This window comes from Melitaea cinxia, chromosome Z, assembly GCF_905220565.1.
Source record: "Melitaea cinxia chromosome Z, ilMelCinx1.1, whole genome shotgun sequence".
In the NCBI taxonomy this organism is placed as follows: domain Eukaryota; kingdom Metazoa; phylum Arthropoda; class Insecta; order Lepidoptera; family Nymphalidae; genus Melitaea; species Melitaea cinxia.
In genome coordinates, this window is record NC_059424.1 from 13,250,721 (window position 1) to 13,271,058 (window position 20,338).

Below are 20,338 nucleotides of genomic sequence, written 5' to 3' on the forward strand. Positions count from 1 at the left end.
CATCTCCATTCAAATACGGATTGATTAGTATTAAAATTAGTTACAAAATTAATATAATATTTGGATATACTCCAAAAGCAAAAAACAATTTGGTATTATATTAAGTGAAACATATTTTAAGAAGGGTAACTCAGCTTCATAATTATCTGGATGTTCGAATGTAACTTCCCTGTGCAATAGTATCTGCAATGGTTCATTTCTAAAAAATTGCATTTTAATTTAGATTTTATTTAGATTAGATTTAGTTTCAAAATATTAATGTTTTTGCTACATACATTTAATGAGTGTCGTTTCGAAAATGTTTCCATTTAAATTCGAGTAAGTCTCATGTAAAGCATATTTGTTCATAAGATAAAAGTAAATACTTCTCGTTAAGAAAAAAAAAATCGTCTAAGGAACAAAATCTATTTTAAGTATTCAAAAATGTGATTAACATGTATTGTGTTTATTGGTAAAGTTTATTTTGTTCTATGTACTAGCGGCCCGGACATACTTCGTTCTGTCAAAAAAAAATTTTTTCTTCTTTTTTATTATTTTTTTATTATTAAAACGTTCCGTGGACCTTAAGGAACATACAAAAAAATAAATTTGCCGAATCGGTCGAGCCATTCTCGAGTTATGCTAGCTGACTCGGCAAACGTTGTCTTGCCGCCAAACGCTATTTAATAATTGTTTGCTCGCAAACGAAAAAAAACCGACTTCAATTACATCGACGAGTAATACAACGTAGTTCGACGAAAAAATAGTCAAGTAACTACGCGTTATCAAAGATTACTCAAAAAGTAGTTATCAGATCGCGATGTGATCTTGAATGTGACCACATGATAAACATCAGCTTTCGATAAAATTAAAAATTATCAAAATCGGTACACCCAGTAAAAAGTTATTGCGGATTTTCGAGAGTTTCCCTCGATTTCTCGGGGATCCCATCATCAGATCCTGGTTTCCTTATCGGTACCAAACTAGGGATATCTTCTTTCGAACAAAACAGAATTATCAAAATCGTTACATCCAGTAGAAAGTTATGCGGTATAATACAACGTAGTGTCAAGTAAAAACGCATTATTAGATATAACTCGAAAAGTAGTTGTTAGATCTCAAATAAATTTAAATGGGACCAAATGACACACACCACCTTTCGATAAAAAATTTTTTGTCGAAATCGGTCCACCCAGTCAAAAGTTTTGAAGTAACATACATAAAAAAAATACAGTCGAATTGAGAACTTCCTCCTTTTTTGGAAGTCGGTTAAAAATAGTGGTTGCTGGTAGAAGGGTGAAAATTTTAGTGTTGTATGTATTTTTCAACGCCAAATCATAAAATAAAATTTAAACAATTTATCTAAAAATTAAAAAATAACTTGGGGTAGACTACTAACATTTAGGGGTATGAAAAATAGATGTTGTTCGATTCTCAGACCTATCCGATATGCATACAAAATTTCATGAGAATCGGTCAAGCCGTTTCGGAGGAGTTTAACTACAAACACCGCGACACGAGAATTTTATATATTAAATAATACATCTTTGTCCAATGTATATACATACTTCTTTGTCCAAATACATATGACTACTAAAACAAGAAAAAGAAATTTTTCATGATATTAAAGAAGTTTTCATAAATGATTGTATTCTCTGTTGGATTTTATTTTACGTAATGCACCAAAATAAAACTTAATTCTTTATGTACTTACAAATATGTACATGTGATTTATAAATTAATGAAGAATTTTTAAAATACAATACTTAATCGTTTTTCTATAACTAATATTATATGTACATTCAGGCAAAGCGAATTTGTATATTCTGTGCTAGCAAAATTAAGCAAATGTTCGAAATATTTTTTTAACTTGGTTTGCTATTTTATTAGCGTAATTGCTGCCGTGATTTTATTTTGCTAACAATTATTTATTTACAATGATATTACTTATAAGTAGATGTAAGATAAAGCGACCTTGCGAACTATTTTTTGTTAGTAACCTTTGGTTTTGTTTTCTATTCATGTCAAAATGAGGAAAGACAGTTACATATCACGAACATCTGTAACATCTGGGGAAGTGGCAATTTACAGGCAAGGGACAACTTGGAATTATAACACTTGAGTTGAAAGCGAAATTATTTATATATTTCGTATCGTTATTGATACGTTAGCGAAGTATAAAGACGGATAAAGACGAATAACCTTTCGAAGTGATTCAATGTTGACTGATAAGATCCAAAATATGAAATTCACAAGTTAAAGGAAATAGTGCTTATAAAATAATGATATAATGCGCTAGCGATTTAATTTGTAATATTAACTGAGTATCTGCCTCTTTGTAAATACATATATACACATATAGACACTCACACATATATATAATACATACATATAAATAAAATTTAAGTGTCTGTCTGTGATTTCAAGATAACTGTTTTATCAAGTGCATATAGTTATTTATACGATACTAAAACACAATCAAAAATTTTAAAATTTTTGTCTGTCTTTCTGATTGTCCGGGCTAATCCTCAAAACGGCTGAACCGATTTTTATAGGAGTTTCACTAAAAGATAAAGAAGATGGTTGAGCAACATATATAATACTTTTTATCGAAAGCGCGACTACTACTTACTTTTTAGCGAAATTGGGATTTACGCGGGAAAAACTACGCCTTACCAAACTTTATTACCTCTCTTTATTTTTTTTTGATATGATAAATTAAAAACGTTTTTATATGTTTATCTGTCTGTACATCTGTCTCTGGAACGTCTCGGAACATATATTTTTATTCCATAATTTTAAAATAATGAGTATCCAGATAGAATCTCCCACGAAAAAGAAATCGCGGGTACAGCTTGTGTTTATAATAATGTTAATGTATAAAGATATAACGGTAAATACGTCTTCTGCTATGCATAACAATATGAAAATTTAAAAAAGGTTACACTATTCAATATGTAGTTGCTTCTAAAGCTGCGATACGCGCCAGCGATTGTGGCACTGACCCTGTTGTGTTCCGTACTGTTGCACAATGCACTTAATGTATTATTGAAGTGCATAATGTAATATTGAGCTTGTTTTTGTAATTAACCGAGGATGGTTTTGAGGAATGTCGAATTTTTCTTGATATTAAATTTTATGAGAAAAACCACACAAATACATAATAAAAGCTATGCGGAAATTATTAGACTTTTCCTAGTTTATGATTTTATTATTACTCAAATTTTAGTATTTGCAATGCCAGATGACTGACTGTGTTAATATATAATTAAACAATATGTTTATGCTTTGCTGATAAAAATATATTGGTTGTGATAGTTGTATTTAAGTTAGTTTATAAGAGATAGTTTATTTGAAAACATAATGTAATACTAACATGATATATGCCAACAATTTCAGGCATGTATTGACGACAATTTGGAGATGGTAGAGTTTCTGGTGGAGCACGGAGCTGACGTAAACCGGGGAGATAACGAGGGCTGGACCCCGCTACATGCAACAGCTTCCTGTGGATTTCTTAGTATAGCTAGGTAAGTTGAGATAGATGTCTATTTGCAATGTATTCATACAAAGCCCATAATTGAGGTTTTTAATATTCATTATAAAATAAATTTGAATCAAATTACTTTCTTTCGCGGTATAATGGAAAAACAATGTTTATTTAATAAAACTGGTTTTTTCCAAAGAGTAAATGTAGTAAAGGAAAACTATATTTTGGAGTTACCGACAAGAAAAAAAAAAAAAATTTGTATGATCAAACAATTTTTTTTTAAATACAATGATAGGCTTGTGTTTGACCACTATTTCACCTGATGATAAGTGAAAATGCAGTCTAAGATGGAGCACGCTTACCTAGAAGTAACCTATTCACTCGCGACAAGTTCCATTCTTTGGCCGTACGGATCAAGAACGTACTAGCGAATCGCTTAGTGCGTGTAGGGGGAATGTCAACCATATAAGGATGACGTAACGCAGAGCGTCTGGTTGTACGATGATGGAGGAAGGGGGGGGGGATCAAGTCATGGGGTTCCTACGCACACTCCGAAGTGTATCCGGTTAAAAACTGACAAGACAACCACCCTACGCCGATGATGCAAGCTTTGCAGCGACCAGTGCAGCATCACCGATGAGCCTCCTAGCTCGTCTCTCAATTGACTCAAGAAGCTCCAGCTGGTACTTGGCTGAGCCATTCCAAAGATGAGAGCAGTACTCTATGCATGATCGAACTAGCGCTTGATATAAATTTAGAAACTATTCCGGAGTGAAGTACTGGCTCACCTTCGCGAGGATGCCCAGTTTTGGCAGCTGTTTGAGCCTTTGCCTCTATGTGTGAGCCAAAATTGAGGGTGGATGACAAAGTAACGCCAAGAAGCTTCAGGTGGCCGGTTATAGGCACGATTACACCTCGGAAAGAGGCAGTCAGAGGAAAGGACTCCGCTTTGCCGATAAGAGACACGCCTGGGTCTTAGAGGCGTTAAACTTGACCAGGTTTGCGTCACCCCAATCAGAGACAGGTTTAAGGGACAAATTCAGACGCTGAATCATGGCATCCCTCAGCGACTGGATCTCAGACCCACTTGCTTGTGCGTGGGACGTGTAACGCTCGACAACGGTGCAGTCATCTGCATACCCAAAGGTCCCGGGTTTGAGCAGGTCGTTGATGTGCAGCAAGAATAGCGTTACCGAGAGTACAGACCCCTGAGGGACCCCGGTATTGATGGCCAAACGATTGGACTCGCAGCCGTCTATAACTACGCGGATCGAACGATCCCCCAGGAAGTCAGATATCCAAACACAAAGAGAAGCGGGTAGGCCGTATGAAGGATGTTTGCTATTAAGGCCGTCATGCCAGACACTGTCAAATGCCTTCGAGATATCGAGCGAGACTGCAATGGCTTCCCCGTGTTTCTCGATAGCCTTACTCCATATGTGTGTGGCATACGCGAGAAGATCACCCGTGGATCGATTGCGGTGAAAACCGAACTGTCGGTCGCTAAGAAGATCGTTCTGTTCAAGGTATGCCAGGAGCCGGTTATTCAGTATACGTTATGGAAATGGGTCTATAATTGACAGGGTCAGCTCGACTTCCCTTTTTAGGCACAGGCTGCACGTTAGTTTGCTTCCAGGCTTTTGCTACATGATCTGTCGCTAGAGGAAGACGAAACAGGCGTATCAGTATTAGAGACAACTCGGTGCATAAGTTTTGAGTACTATTGCAGGTATTCCGTCAGGACCACTAGCTTTACTCACGTCTAGTTTGCACAAGGTTTTAAGGACCTCTTTGACGAATTCGGACTTCAGACATAGACATCTCACATCGAATCGAAGAAGTTGGAAGAAGTTGGTGGCGCTGTCTGAATCTAAACATGAGAATCTGCAAAGAGATTTGTAAACAGGTTTGCCTTCTCCTTAGCGGTGTGGGCTAGTGATCCATCGGGTTTTAGCAGTGGAGGTGGTGAGGGGCGACAGAAGTTCGATTCGATCGACTTAGCCAGGGACCAAAAGGCTTTACCAGATGGGTATGACGCAAGTCTAGTCCCATTTCTGTTAATGTGGTCAAATCAAGCCTTCCTCAGAGCTTTCTTGCAGGACTTGGCGGCTCTTTTATAGACTTTCCTCCTCTGACCCACGTCTGTTGCCTTGTGGTTACGAGCGTCGACCCAGGCCAGGTAAGCAGTGTTCTTGTGTGCTTCAGTACGAGATCAATCAGAATTAAACCAGGGTCGAGCTGCCACGGAGGCTGATGCGTCAGTAAATATAATGTAATACTCCATTCCTTGACGCAGCACATCAGCCACAGCATTTGCACAAGTTGAGAGATCATCAGAGGAGAAGCAAAACTAACCGCCACCGGTACGATGCAAAGAAAGAACGCATCTCATTCCAGTCTGCTGACTTGTATCGCCATATTCGCCGGGTGGGCCGGCTTTGGGGCAGGGAAAGGGCGGTGAATGGACGTATATAGCCTTCAGCAGACAGAGGTCGGAGTTGCCTAAAGGCGATGAGACCGATACTGTATAGAGGTCAGGATCTGTTGTCAGCAAAAGGTCCAAACAGTTGGCAGTATGCGAGTCAACATCGGGTACCCTAGTTGCTTCCCGGGTGAGATTGAGCGCTAAAGTCTCCCAGCATTACCAATTGAGCATTAGGATACCGATGCTGATCCGCATCAGCCGCCTCACTAAGGTGTTGCATAAGCCTGGTTGTTTTCAAATCTCCGCTGTGTGAAAGGTAAACACAGGCATAAAGAATTTTCTTCACTCATGTGTCCACCAAAACTCATAAGTTGGAGAAGCTGGGGTCTTCAAGATTTCGAAGACGCCGGTAGTATATGTCGTCGCGCATATATAAGCAAAGACCCGCGCGTGGTTTAAAATTATGCTTCAAGGTATATCCCGGGAAACACAAGTATGCTGTGTCAGACGGACTGCCGAACTGCATCTCCGGGAGGAACAGTAGGGCCGGTTTATCAGTCTTGAGATGGTGGTGGACTGCAACGAGATTGGAGTGCAAACCTCGAATGTTGGAGAGGTGCACTGAGAGTGAGAGGGAGTGCAACCACCCTGCTGCCTTGTTTTTGTTCCTCGTAGTCATATGTTGGCGAGTGAAGGAAGGCGAGAAAAAGGCAGTGAAACGAGGCTCCACGCTACTAACCCCCAGACTCCCAGACTCTCACCGAATTACTGCGCTGGAAAGGTGATTGGACTGGAGACTGCGGGGACACCCGAGCCCCCCGAAGGTGTCCACCAGGCCCTCTCGTCCGGTCGCCAACCGGCACAATGGCGTATCCCGGGATTTTTCGATATTTGGTGGGGCAGCCTTTTGTGTGTGGCTGGCACATTAATTGGGCCGCCAACTATCTGCGGTCGGCCAGCGGTGCACCGTGCCTCGGATCCCGCTACCCTTTAGAACCCACACCATCACCACAGCGCAGCGGCACCAGTGCAAGTCAGACTGGTCAATTCGCGCGGAGCAACTTTTTCGACCCAACCTCTCAGTCGGCTACACCGATCAACTTACCGAAACATGAAACCACTTGAGGGTACGATTTTGTTCAGTGGGTGGTCGCGAGCCGTCGACCAGAGCTTACCACCAGTATGTCACCTGATTAGCACCACCCGAGGACCACGTGTAGGGTTTCGTCAACCTACGGACGACGGCGACTCAGTCCCCAAAATTTGGTATTTAAGTATAACATAGTTGTGTCACAAAAATTAGTATTTAAGTATAATGTATAGTTGATTAAGCACGTAATTGTACACTGTACTGTTGTGTGTAATAATCTGCAGGCCTAGCATGCGCGCCACGACAAAATTTTGTCTACCCCTTTTCTCGTATTATCTCTCTAAGTCTACAGTAGCTAACATGCGTGCACGCGATACTCTTCTCGTTACGTCAAGAAGAGATAATCATTAAATTTTAGTGATCTGTGATATTTATCTCTACGGAAGCTAACATGACATCGTAATTTTGTCGAATTTTGTCGTTTTAGGAAGAGAAACTTCTCGTCTTCAATATTATCGACGAGAAAGACGATAAATAAAAAATAAATAAAACCGGGTGCTTATTTTTTGTATACCATGGCGTTTCCCTATTATAATTATATAATTTCGGTATACGAAGAGCGGCAAATGCGAAAAGTCGAGTGAAGTGTGCCATATAATGACACAAAAAACGTATTTGCGCCCTGTTGCTTCTTATTCTAAATAATAATAATAATAATACTTTATTTCAGACCAAAGTATAAGTCCATATTGGGTTAGTACAACAAGACAAGACAACATTCAGAATAAAAAACAAAACAAAATTATATTAAAAAAATCAATAACTAAAAATAAAATTAAATAGAATAAAAGTAAAATCAATAATCAAAAAAAAAAAAAAAATTCAAAAATTCAAAAAATTTTAAAAATTAAAAAAAAAAAAAAACAATGCGTGATAGAATTACAATTATCTAATGTGCGACAAGATATAAAGCACAACACGAGCATATTGTTTTACATATATAATTAAATTCATTTACTTACGCCGTTTTATTTTCCATATTAGATTTTTTAAATTAGATATACACTTTTTATCTTAGCCAAAAGGCCGAGAACATTGTTAAATAAAACATGTGTCACTCGTTTGAAATTATACAAACGTTGGCTCATCCCGGTTTGGCACGATTGGTCAATAACCTTGTAAATTCAACTTTACGACATAAGAAATAAGAATGATATTCAGTTGTGATTATGGTTGATAATGTTTCTCTACTCGACAAGGCGAAGTCTTCGGAAGAGAATTTTGTCTCTCGTAGTGCGCATGTTAGGGTAATCGAGAAAATACTCGATGTAGACATTATCTCTCTCTCTCGTCAAGAGATATCTCGTTGTATGCATGCTAGGCCGGCAGGGGTTGAAATGACACGTGAAATTTTGTATGAGAGCTCTGATATTATTAAAGTAATATAAATGGAATCATCAATTATTTGAATTTTCTTTTGTAACTGGAAAACAACAATCTTTGAGGGGCTCGCAATAAATTAATTGTTAGAAAATCGTAATTAAGTTTTTTGAAAGATCTACTATAGTGAGAACAAAGCCGCGAGCAACCACCATCATAACATTAATATGTAGCTGATTAACATATTGTATCGGTCGATGATACCCTTCTCGAAGTTGTTCAGGATTATGTATACCTAGGTCAATAACATCCAACTTGGCCGCAACAACTTCGAGAAAGAGGCTAATAGCAGAATCCGATTGGGCTGGGCGGCCTTTGGTAAGCTTCGGCGAGCCTTCACTTCGAAAATTCCGCAATGTTTGAAAATAAAAGTCTTCAAGCAACGCATCTTGCCTGTGTTAACGTACGAAATGGAGACGTGGACACTGACGAAGGGGCTGATCCACAAGCTTAAAGTCGCTCAATGTGCAATAGAACGAGCTATGCTTGGGGTTTTTCTCAAAGATATGATTAGAAATGAGACAATCCGTGAGAGAACGAAAGTAACCGACATAGACCACAGAATTAGCAAGTTGAAGTGGCAGTGGGCTGATCACCTGTATCGCAGGATCGATGGCCGTTGGAACAGACGTGTTCTGGAGTGGAAACCGCGTGTTAGCCTAGCGTGAGAGGCCTATGTCCAGTAGTGGACTCCAATAGGCTGAACTGACTGACTGACTGACAATACAAGATATTTTTTATGAACTAGTCTTTTTTAATTTCTTAAATATCCAGAATATAATAACTGTGTACATAAATTATTAGTAGCTTAGAACAGCGGAATACATGAATATACATTAATAGCTCAGTGGCATAGGATATTTCTTTGAAATACAAATGACATGATTTCTGACGTCGCATTTAATAAATAAGAGTTGATAACTTATTAGTATAACAACAATTGCTTAGTCATTCGACCCCGTTACGTTAGAGAGTTCCTGTGTTTTGGTCAACTATTCATTGTATTTTGTTAATTGTTCACACACTGATGACATATAATGACAATAATACGTATTGTTATTATTCACATTCTCATGGTCATTTCCTCTTATTTCAAACTAGCTGACCCGGCGAACTTCGTATCGCCTAACACAAACTTTATCGTATGGTATTAAAGTTCAAATTGACTTTTAAGTATTATCACAAATCTTTTGTATGGGAGTATAGAAAAGTGTTGTTTTTAGGCTTCTTCAGGAAATTAAAATTTTTTTTTTTTAGAATTTTTCTCTCCGTAAGAACCATCCTCGTACTTCAAGGAATATTTTAAAAAAAGAATTAGCGAAATCGGTCCAACCGTTCTCGAGTTTTGCGCTTAGCAACACATTCAGCGACTCATTTTTATATTATAGATAAAAGTCGGCAATGTAAAGGCTTTATTTTGCATGTAGCTTACGTTTTTAATAATTAATTTCTAGATAAAACAGCTCATGTTGTAATGTGATTTGGCTTGTATATTTTACGACCGGCCGCCTGCCTGACATCAACCCTCCTTGTAATGTTGTTCCTCCGGAATGTTGGGCAACAAAAGTGACGGATGAAAGAAGAGTGCACGCAGCTGAGATGAGAATGCTAAGATGGATGTGTGGAGTAACGAGGAAAGATCGGATTAGAAATGAGTATATAAGGGGAAGTTTGAAAGTAGCACCCGTGACAGAGAAAATGAGGAGCAATAGGTTAGCGTGGTATGGGCATGTAATGAGGAGGGATGACCGCTATGTCGGTAAAAGAATGTTAGGGATGAATGTCGAAGGACGAAAAGCGATCGGCAGACCGAAAAAGCGATGGATGGATTGTGTGAGTGAGGATATGAGAAAGAAAGGAGTAAGCACTGAAGTGACGAATAATAGAGAGGAATGGAAGAGGAAAACATGTTGTGCCGACCCTACATAAGTGGGATAAGGGCAGGAAGATGATGATGGAATTTCTAGATACAACAGACTTTTAACTTATAATGACTCGTTTTTCAAATTAAAAGTCTTTATCAAAGTAATTTCCCTAAAATATATTATAATTTCTTCAGTCAATGAGCTTTTAAAATTAATAAGAACTCAACAACACCATCGAAACTTGCATTATGGACATCATACTTATATTAGCTTTAGATAGTATGACTTGCGAATTGCGTCTTCACATTAACGTCTTTATGAAGATATTTGAAAAGATGGTCAACATAATAATCATTTGTGTAATTTTTATTAAAAAATAAATGTATACTGTACGAAAATAGTTAAATACAAAGTGACTGGCGATCAACTTTAAAGATCCTTGGCAATATTATGTCTTGGTTAGTATGATGTAAAAAGAATACTTATGTGGATTGAAAACTGACAAATAAAACTAAATAATAGTAAGTACATACTTAATTTTTCAAAAACAACTGATTTCAAAGTTTATTAGTAAAAGAAGATACACACTAACTTTCAACTTCACTCATATCTATACTTATAAAAATGAATCTCTGAAATATGTTAGAAGAAGTCTGTTCTCTTTGATCTTATCGATCCCATCCTTTTTGTTTTTAGCAAAATCCACGCAAGAAAAAAATATAGCAAAATACTTAAAAATCAACAAATAAATCAAAATACTTAACGAAATTAAAATAAATAAAAAATTCTTCACTCGAGGATTTCAATTCTGTACATTGGAATACATAAGAAACTTATGCTAGAGTTCAAGGACAAATTCAGTTGCATAAATGGTTTTTTTTTGCGATTTTTGATTAGCCATTTTATGGTACCAAACAGACCCTGCTTTCGGGGTGTGAAGGGAATAGGGTGTAAAGGTCCTCATCCGCCATCGAAAAGGGAGGATCCTCCGACCAGACGGGTGTTGTGTCTGGTGGGTTACTCCGACTGTTGTCGGCTTCTTGTATATATTTTCAATCTTCGGATAACTTTAATATCACGATGTAGAATACGGCAGTTCTTAGTTCGTACGTTGCGCGATAGATGTCGCTACACCTGAATTAGGATACAGCTCATCGAAATACGTAATCCTAGATGGGTCTGGTCAAAGGTACAGAGCACCTTTTTTTGTGGACCTGTGTTATATTGACGCGTTTATAACAAGCTGACGTCACTTAAATGGTTACGGCGCTCATTAACAGTTTTCGAGACTCATATGTTTTAATTATTTTTGTATTAAAGTGTTAAAAAAATATTTTATAGGTATCTCCTTGAAAATGGTGCAGATATTGCTGCCGTCAACTACGACGGAGAACTGCCAGTTGATATTACTGAAAGTGACAAAATGGTTGAACTTTTACAAAAAGTTATTGATGAAAAAGGTTAGTATTGTTTATTCAAAATATATATTTTTTGATATCATTTGTATTATATAAGACATAGCGTCATAATTATGCCGATTCGTAAACTTTTAAGAACTTCTTTTGTTTGTGAAACATGCTTCCATTTCCGTTAAGAATTCAATATTTTGATTAAAATTAATTATATAATTTATGAATACGACATGTTTCTACGGCATCGTATAGTATTAACAGTGACTAGCGAGGCATTAGTGCTGTGGTGCGTTCGACAGTTTCGATTCCGCCTCGCCGCCTGAGCGTCTGTCCTTGTGGATCTCTACCCAAGTACCGCAGAGAGGACCAAATGTCAATCGTTGTAATTATTATTTGATAGCAATGCTATCCTGGGTAGGGAAAATATCCTTCCAATTTAACTTTTTCCCATTAGAGAATAGCGTTGAGTGTGACTTTCCAAGCTATTTCATTAATTCTATTCAAAAGAAAGGGGTGGTAACGATCGACGGAAAAGCGATTAAATAACTTTACAAATTTAACAAGCTTTCACTACATGTAGAATATTTAAAAATTTTATTTTTCCGAATCAGTGTTTGTACTCATGTCTAAGAGAAAAGTTTATAATAAAATTGAATAATCAAATGCAATGAAGTTATTTATAATTGATTATAAAAGTCAATTAACTAGTTATTGGAGACCGCTCTGGTGTGTGGAGCGAGTAGTCGCCTAAAACACCGGCGGTTTGTGGGTTCATATTTGTATTTGTGCTCATATTTCTTTCTGGTTTGGATGTCTGTCTCCCCACCGTGACTCAAAAATCACGTTAAGCCGTCGGTCCCGGTTGTTATCATCAATAACTGATAGCGATCATTACTCATAGTAGGGAATATATCCGCCAATCCGCAGTGGAGCAGCGTGGTGGATTAAGCTCCAATTCTTCTCCTACCCGGAAAAAGATGTCTATGCCTAGCAGAGGGATGTTACAGGCTGAACGCATGTATGATAACAAATAATAATTGCTATGTAATAGTCCTATTTTACGTAAAACATTTTTCCACGACTGTAAGTTTCAATTGATGTATTGTTATTGATGATTTTTATGGTCAGAGTATTTGTGAGTTTAATTAGTCAATGATATTTAAATATAATTTTTATTGCAGGCATAGACTGTGAAAAGTCTCGCACTGCAGAAGTAGATACATTGTTGAGCGATGCAAAGAACTGGGCGGCCAACGGCTACATCGAAGTAAGGGATCCGAAAACTGGTGGTACTCCGTTACACGTTGCTGCAGCGAAAGGCTATATTGATGTTAGTATATCTGATTTTCCGTTTAACGACTTCCGGAGTTTATAAGTATGCTTGCTTGCTGTTCTATTTGTATGCTCATTTAGGTAGGTTTAGTGTAGTCGATATTATGGATCAGTTCCGTAGGCAAAAGATGTATATATACATATATTGATATACTCGTTATCCTAAGTTTCCTTTGTTTGGATGGGAACATATATTGGCCTTTAACATAAATTTTTTATAATTTTAGCGTGTCAACAACAAATAAATTTTACTGATTCTATTATAGGTAGCCCAGACTCTCCTAGAAGAATGCAACGTAGAGCCAGACTGTGTGGACTATGAAGGGTGGACGCCGTTACACGCGGCTGCACTTTGGGGCAAAAAGGAAGCAGCAGCTTTACTGTTAAAGCACGGCGCCGACCCTAACTTGAAAAATTATTCGGTATGTTAATGCCTCTAATTTTTTATCGGTTATAGGATATGAAAAAAATAAACAATTATCACTTATTATTTGGTCTTGACTCAATAGTTAAATAAATCTTAGATTCCTTTATATGTTATATTTATGACAACCCTTTTTGTTTAAGTATGTTAGAGGCACAAGAATAATCAGTCAGTTGCATCCTTTTCTGTGTTATTTAGATTCTTACACTTTGGATTTGATAATTTTGTCAAAACATAGTCAGAAAATTTGTATGATAGATATTGCAATTATTTTACGACTTACAGTGAGTCCGTGACACCTGTATATTATTCTATAAATTATTTGTTGAAAAATAGGCGAACTTCGTATCGCCTATTTTTTTTTTTTTATTAATACTGAGAGTCCATCCCAAAAAAACATCGTGATGCGTATTTTATATATATTAAGATAATCAAATTTGTTATTACGTACATAAACGGTATGTAATATTGAATATAATTATGATTTTATTTTCTTTTGTGAAGGAAATAAAATTGTTAACGATTACCGATTTACACTGGTCTCGGTAATGTTAAAAAGAAGTTTAAAAGATATTATATATTTATAACTAGCAGTTTAACTCTCCTTGTATTTACATATTTGTCAGAACGATTATCATATTTTATGATATGGACATTTAAACCTACATGATGAATAAACTCCTCACTTTTTGAATGATGAAAAACAATGAAGTAAAATTTGTGAATGATGCATTTGTTGTCTTTCTGTTCATTTTAACGATATTTTGTAATTTTGAGAATGATTTTTGTATCTTTTAGGGTCAAACTTGTATGGACTTGGTAGATCCGAGCATATCTTCATGGTTAGCTGAAGCAGCACTAAAAGCACCTCGGCGTGTCAATAACAATAATAACAATAATAATAAGAGGAAGAGGAGTCCACCTCGGCACGATGTTAAGAGAGTTGAGCTACAGATCACTGGACAAACAGACAACATTATTAATGGTTAGCTTCTCGTATTCTCGTAATTATCTTTACAAACTTTATTTTCTTACTTTATGTCATTTGTTTTTTTTTTTCAATAAATATCAAGTCAACAGAGATGTGAAGATCTTATAATAACAACAATAGCACAACAAATATTATAAATACTATTTAAACCTATCATTTATTTAGTATACACATTTAGTATATGTAGTTAGTGTTAGAAAATACGTTTTTGTTTCATTTGTTACGTTGTTAATATATCTATAGATTGCTTACATGAAATTGTAAAACAGGTGTGTTGACAGATAAGCCGCCCACAGCGCCGGAGATAATTCCTAAGATCTCAGATGGCAAACCACCTAAGGGTCGCGCGCCGTCGCCCGAGGCCACGGAACCAGTGGCTGACAATACCTCTATGGACGAAGCTCCGTCTTGGCGACGATCTGCCTCATTCCGAAACAGACAACAGGATAATAATACAAGTAAGATGTTTTAATAAAAAAGATTAGAGATACTATTGTAAAAATGATAAAATTGCTATAAAATATTTAAGATTTAAACTTTTTTAACTAATTATGGGAATATAATAGTATTAAACATTTTTTAATATCACCCCACCGCTACTGACTGTCGGTCTGTTCGTGATAAACTCAAACACTACTGTACAGAATTTTCTTGCGGTAATTTTATTTACGGTATAGCTGCTAAATAGACAGAGTGATTCGTGACTACATACATCTGTTGAATGTGATTTAAGACGTATAATATTTTTTATAAAATATTATACGTCTTAAAAATTTAATAATTAATATTTGATATAAAATATAATTTTGAACCTTTGTTTTTTTTTTTAAACCCTTACTTTAATTATTTGAGTATGTTTGGTAATAAAAATAATATTTTTCATGTTCAATTTCAGGAGACAATAAACCCGCTAATAACAACTTGGACAATGACACAATACTAAGGAGGACTCACAGCTTTGAGAATGATAAGACGTGAGTTTTTATGTGATGTTTCTTCATTAAGGCTTAAATTGTTCTTTACTATTTTTTCGCAAAGGTAGTTGTTTTTATTTACATTTGTATGTTCTTAATTATCATCCCAAAACTCAATTTTTCTATGCTTAACTGACTAGTGGTCTCTCTTTGAGTAAAGTTTTTAAGTTCAGCTAAAATTGTCTTTAAAAATCGTTCTTTTTGCGGTTCTTATTTGGTATGCATTTTATCGAAATTTTGAAAACGATAAGTTGTTACATACTACATAATGATACAGTGAGTAATACCATAATAATTTTATTAATATATCCAATTGAACTCGTTCAATAAACAATTACTTGACTTATCTTAGAATATTAGTTCGATAAATTGCACATTATCGGTGATGTTGATTATGACATTACTTGATAATACTAACATAAAACTAAAATATAAATTTATAAAAAGTTTGTATACACATAATTACTATATTTATTTAAATATGTGCTGTGTGGTTACGGCACTAAAGAATTTAGCCACCCCCTTTCTTCCTGTGGGTGTCGTAAGAGGCGACTAAGGGATAACAAGGTTCCACAACCACCTTGGAACTTAAGAAGCCGACCGATGGCGGGATAACCATCCAACTGCTGGCTTTGAAATACACAGGCCGAAGACGGGCAGCAGCGTCTTCGGTGCGACAAAGCCAGCCCTGCGGTCACCAACCCGCCTGCCCAGCGTGGTGACTATGGGCAAAACACATGAGTTCACGTTATTTTTGGCGTAAACTTGTGGAGGCCTATGTCCAGCAGTGGACTGTATAGGCTGTAATGATGATTTAAATATGTATAACTGTATATAATGTCAACGTTAGCTCGTATTATGGTGTAGTAAAAGACGTGTAATTCAAATTTATACGAAGATTCCAGTTTGTCGTAGAATATCAGGCCAGTGAGATAGCAAGCTAGAATTTGGAGGACTCTAAATTATGTAACTTGATAGTTATTTGTTCTAAATTTATAACTAATTTAATAAATAGTTGTTAATGATCTCGTTTGTAGTTTTACAGAGACATTATCATGGCATTCGTCGCGCAAATCGTACAGTTAACTCTGGGTCAAATGATATTCATGCTAAATGCTCCATAATTTTTCAAACCTTTTAAGTAATATAGTTAGTTATATGTAAAAATCTTATTTTCGTGTGATGGTAATATGTACAGGCAAATGTTAGTTATTCGTTTTACAATATACATATCATTAATATCATAAAAATAATCCATTTCTAAGTTCACTCAGTCATTAACTCACCACGATGTCATGTCAATGTACATATAAGTTGAGCAGCATGCTTGTGTGTGTCTGTGAACAGTTTCTATCAGCGATACCGCGACGTGACGGCGCGTATAAAGGCGTCGTCGTGTCCCTCTATACCGCCGCTGCCGCAGGCGACGTTGGCTTCCATCGAACTAAGGAAAAAAAATCAGGAGGCTACTAACAATGCTGAGAGTACTAACGAAGACATTCAGACCAGGTGCTGCGTCCATTTCATATGCATTGGTTTCGGATCTGGTTGATTTATTGGAAATCTATATATACAACAGCTGGGTTTAATTGTCACAGTATCGCAGTTTGTTGTCCGATATAGTGTATTTTTGTACTAATTGTTGTATAGGAGAACATTTGCGCAATTATTTCTTTTGTAATTTGTTTCACTTCATACTTAAAATCATCTCTTCTAAATGTTACATTTGTGTGGTTATTTCTGTTTAGTTTTTGTTTTTGCTAGTCTACAGTAGTAGTAGTAGTAATAGTAGTAGTAGTAATAGTAGTAGTAGTAATAGTAGTAGTAGTAATAGTAGTAGTAGTAATAGTAGTAGTAGTAATAGTAGTAGTAGTAATAGTAGTAGTAGTAATAGTAGTAAAAGTAGTAGTAGTAGTAGTAGTAGTAGTAGTAGTAGTAGTAGTAGTAGTACTAGTAATAGACTTCTACATGAATTTCTTAGCTGATAAAATAAATGGAAGTCAAATTTAGCATTATTTTGTTTATAAATATTTTACCGCTATCCAAATTGGAAACCAATGAGAGAAATGTACATGTTAACCCATTTTAATATTCTTAATAAAACCATCATCATATATGTTCTAATATTTTTGGTCTAAGAGGTTTGAAATGCATTCAGCTTTTGGCAAGCAGTGTTCCAGTTATACTATATTATTAAAAAGTTGGTACCTTTACCGAAATGAGTTTATTGAAGCAGGTAATTTATAATCCTTCTTGTTTCTAAACAGAATCAACGCGACTGAGAGAAGAGAGAGGGAAGCAAATACATGGAACATTCCATCTACCACCAGTAGTACCACGGCAAATGTGACTAATACTACCACGACACAAACTATAAGAAGGTACGTAGTTTTCTTTATTCTGAGAAATTATTCTTATATACTATTATAATGTTATATGAAATCCTAATTTTCTGTATATATTACAGACATCAAACTAAATGTATAAAGTGCAAACAATGTTGGAGACTATCTAAGAGTTTCTTTGATAGCAAATAATACATGAATAAAATTTCATTTAAAATAACAGTAGTACTGTTATTTTAACTATGGTTAATAAACTGATTAACGGAATTATTTTCTAAATAGTCACAAATTAACCTGTTTAAGTACAAAAACAAAATTACTATCTATATAAGTATTTTTTGTATAGTGAAAGCAGTGCTCGGCCAGTATTTGAAAGTATAGTGTTATTGACGACGATTGATCGTTATTATGACCTTATTATAGTGTGAGTTTTAATCATTTATTTATGTAACATTGTACAATTGAATTGTATCTTTTAGATTAATAAAATCTAATTTGAATATTTATTTATGTTGGTGATGGGACCTTGTAGGATATGAACGTTTAAAAATATATTCTCGTACTATGCTTTTATAAGAAATAATTTAGGTAACAATATTATGAAGCGCAGAGAGAGGATGTTGGTTTTGTACAGTTTTCCTTGTTATTCTTTATAAAAAATAACTGATTTACATAAAGGATATATTCTTAAACGTACTATGCAATATGAAGGGTTTATCGTATGTTTAAAAGTGCAGTAACTAAGTATATTGTAGTAGAATGTATCATAATAATGTTAATAAGTTGTTGTGTACACGACAGCTCTTCGGAGAGCGTAGAGTCGAACAGTAGCAATTCAACACCGAGCTCGACAACGCCTACGAAACTGTCGCCTGGAAACATATTCAAGAATTTCTTCAAGTACCGACGATCTTGTAGCTTGATTACATACTTATTTTAGACAAGACAAGATTTTGAAGTATCCTTAAAATATTTTAAAAATTTCCAATATCTTATAAAATAAAAATAGCAAGAAAATCAAAATTTCTCTTGTCTAAATAAGAAAATTAGTGTGTGGAGTTTTTGTAGTGCTTCGTCTATTAGTGTGCTCAGACGATTTATTTGCGGATTGTAGAATATTATTTTATTTATAATGCATGTTTTTTTTTTTTCACAAAAAAAATATATTATTATGTATATAAAACGTTTTTTGCATGTATATCTATACAAATAAATAAAATTTGAGTGTCTGTTTGTAATATTAAAATAACCCATTTTTACTCAATGCATATAGATACACGGTACATAATTATATCAAAATACCATTTTTAGAATTTTTGTCTGTCTTTCTGTCTGTCTGTTTGTTTGTTCCGGCTAATCTCAGAAACGATTGGGTCGGTTTTGACGAGACTTTCACTAGCAGATGGCTGATGTAATAAGAAGTAACTTAGGCTACTTTTATTTTAGAAATTTATTTATATAAAATAAAACTCTGCGAACTGAACAACTTTTTCGTTGACGAGATCGCGGGAACAGCGCTGTATGTATATATTTATACATACAGTAGAAAAGGTCTTTAACAGTAGATGAAATTCGCTTTTATGTCTTTTATGTTAAGTTTTGTAATCGGAAAATGTGTTTATAGGTCGTTCGTGCCTCCAGTGAGAGACGAGGAGAGCGAAACGCAGAGAAAAGCGCATGCGAAGCGCGTCCGAGAAACAAGACGTTCGACACAAGGCGTGACATTAGATGAGATCAAATCCGCAGAACAGCTGGTTAAGAAGAAAACTGGCAACGGTACCACAGAGACACAAACGCCAGCGAGCGTCAAGAAAACAGATGATAACTCAATCATCAATACGGACGCGCCTTCAGTTAGTATATATAATTACCATTTTCATAGGCTGAAGAAGTATATAATATTCGGGTACTGAAAGTATAAAATACAAACATCTATTTTATTATATATTTGCATCTATTTTATTTTTGTAAATAATATGTAACAATGTACATATGTTTTTTTCAAGTATTAATTATTTTAGGATATAGAAGAAATTAGCAGTAAATCTCAGTTACCGAATTTTATGTTTTGATTTTCTTAACGTATTTATTATGGAAGGTTTTTAACCAAAACGCAAAGTACTGATGCGTTATTTTGAGGATATTCGACACTTGTATATAGAATGTTTGAAATTCACAATTATTCTGCTCGTCTGGTTCGTTGCTTTAGAACGGGTAAATGCAGCTTTACTACTTTAAAAGTTGGAAACTGTTGATAAACTAAGTTCTATCCTTATGTAACTTTGTACTAAAACATTTGTGCTATTGTGCTAAATAAAACGGTGCATCTGTTTGAGGGTATTTTTGCATACACATTTTTTTTCGATTAGTATATGCGTTTGATCGCGTTAACGTTATCAGTTTGATAATAATTCGTATTTTAGTACCACCAAAAGTAATGTATATTAAAACTACATTTAAATATTTAAATATGTATTTAATGAAAAAAAAATAACTGTTGTTGTTATATAACTGTTTAAATAAAAATTAGTTACTTTTTGTTTATATGTAAATTTGAATCTGAATTGAAAC

At 35.4% G+C, this 20,338-nt stretch overlaps 1 protein-coding gene across 1 annotated transcript in view; it reads left to right on the top strand.

The window, feature by feature from the left end:
* Positions 1–20,338, top strand: part of LOC123668819 (protein phosphatase 1 regulatory subunit 12C) — a 57,974-nt gene that overhangs the window by 19,223 nt on the left and 18,413 nt on the right. The window contains exons 2-10 of the mRNA XM_045602512.1: positions 3,379–3,509; positions 11,631–11,749; positions 12,883–13,031; positions 13,300–13,455; positions 14,256–14,442; positions 14,730–14,906; positions 15,344–15,422; positions 17,717–17,803; positions 19,392–19,620. Coding sequence (XP_045458468.1) covers positions 3,379–3,509; positions 11,631–11,749; positions 12,883–13,031; positions 13,300–13,455; positions 14,256–14,442; positions 14,730–14,906; positions 15,344–15,422; positions 17,717–17,803; positions 19,392–19,620 — 1,314 coding nt within the window. The remainder of the gene's footprint in view (positions 1–3,378; positions 3,510–11,630; positions 11,750–12,882; positions 13,032–13,299; positions 13,456–14,255; positions 14,443–14,729; positions 14,907–15,343; positions 15,423–17,716; positions 17,804–19,391; positions 19,621–20,338) is intronic.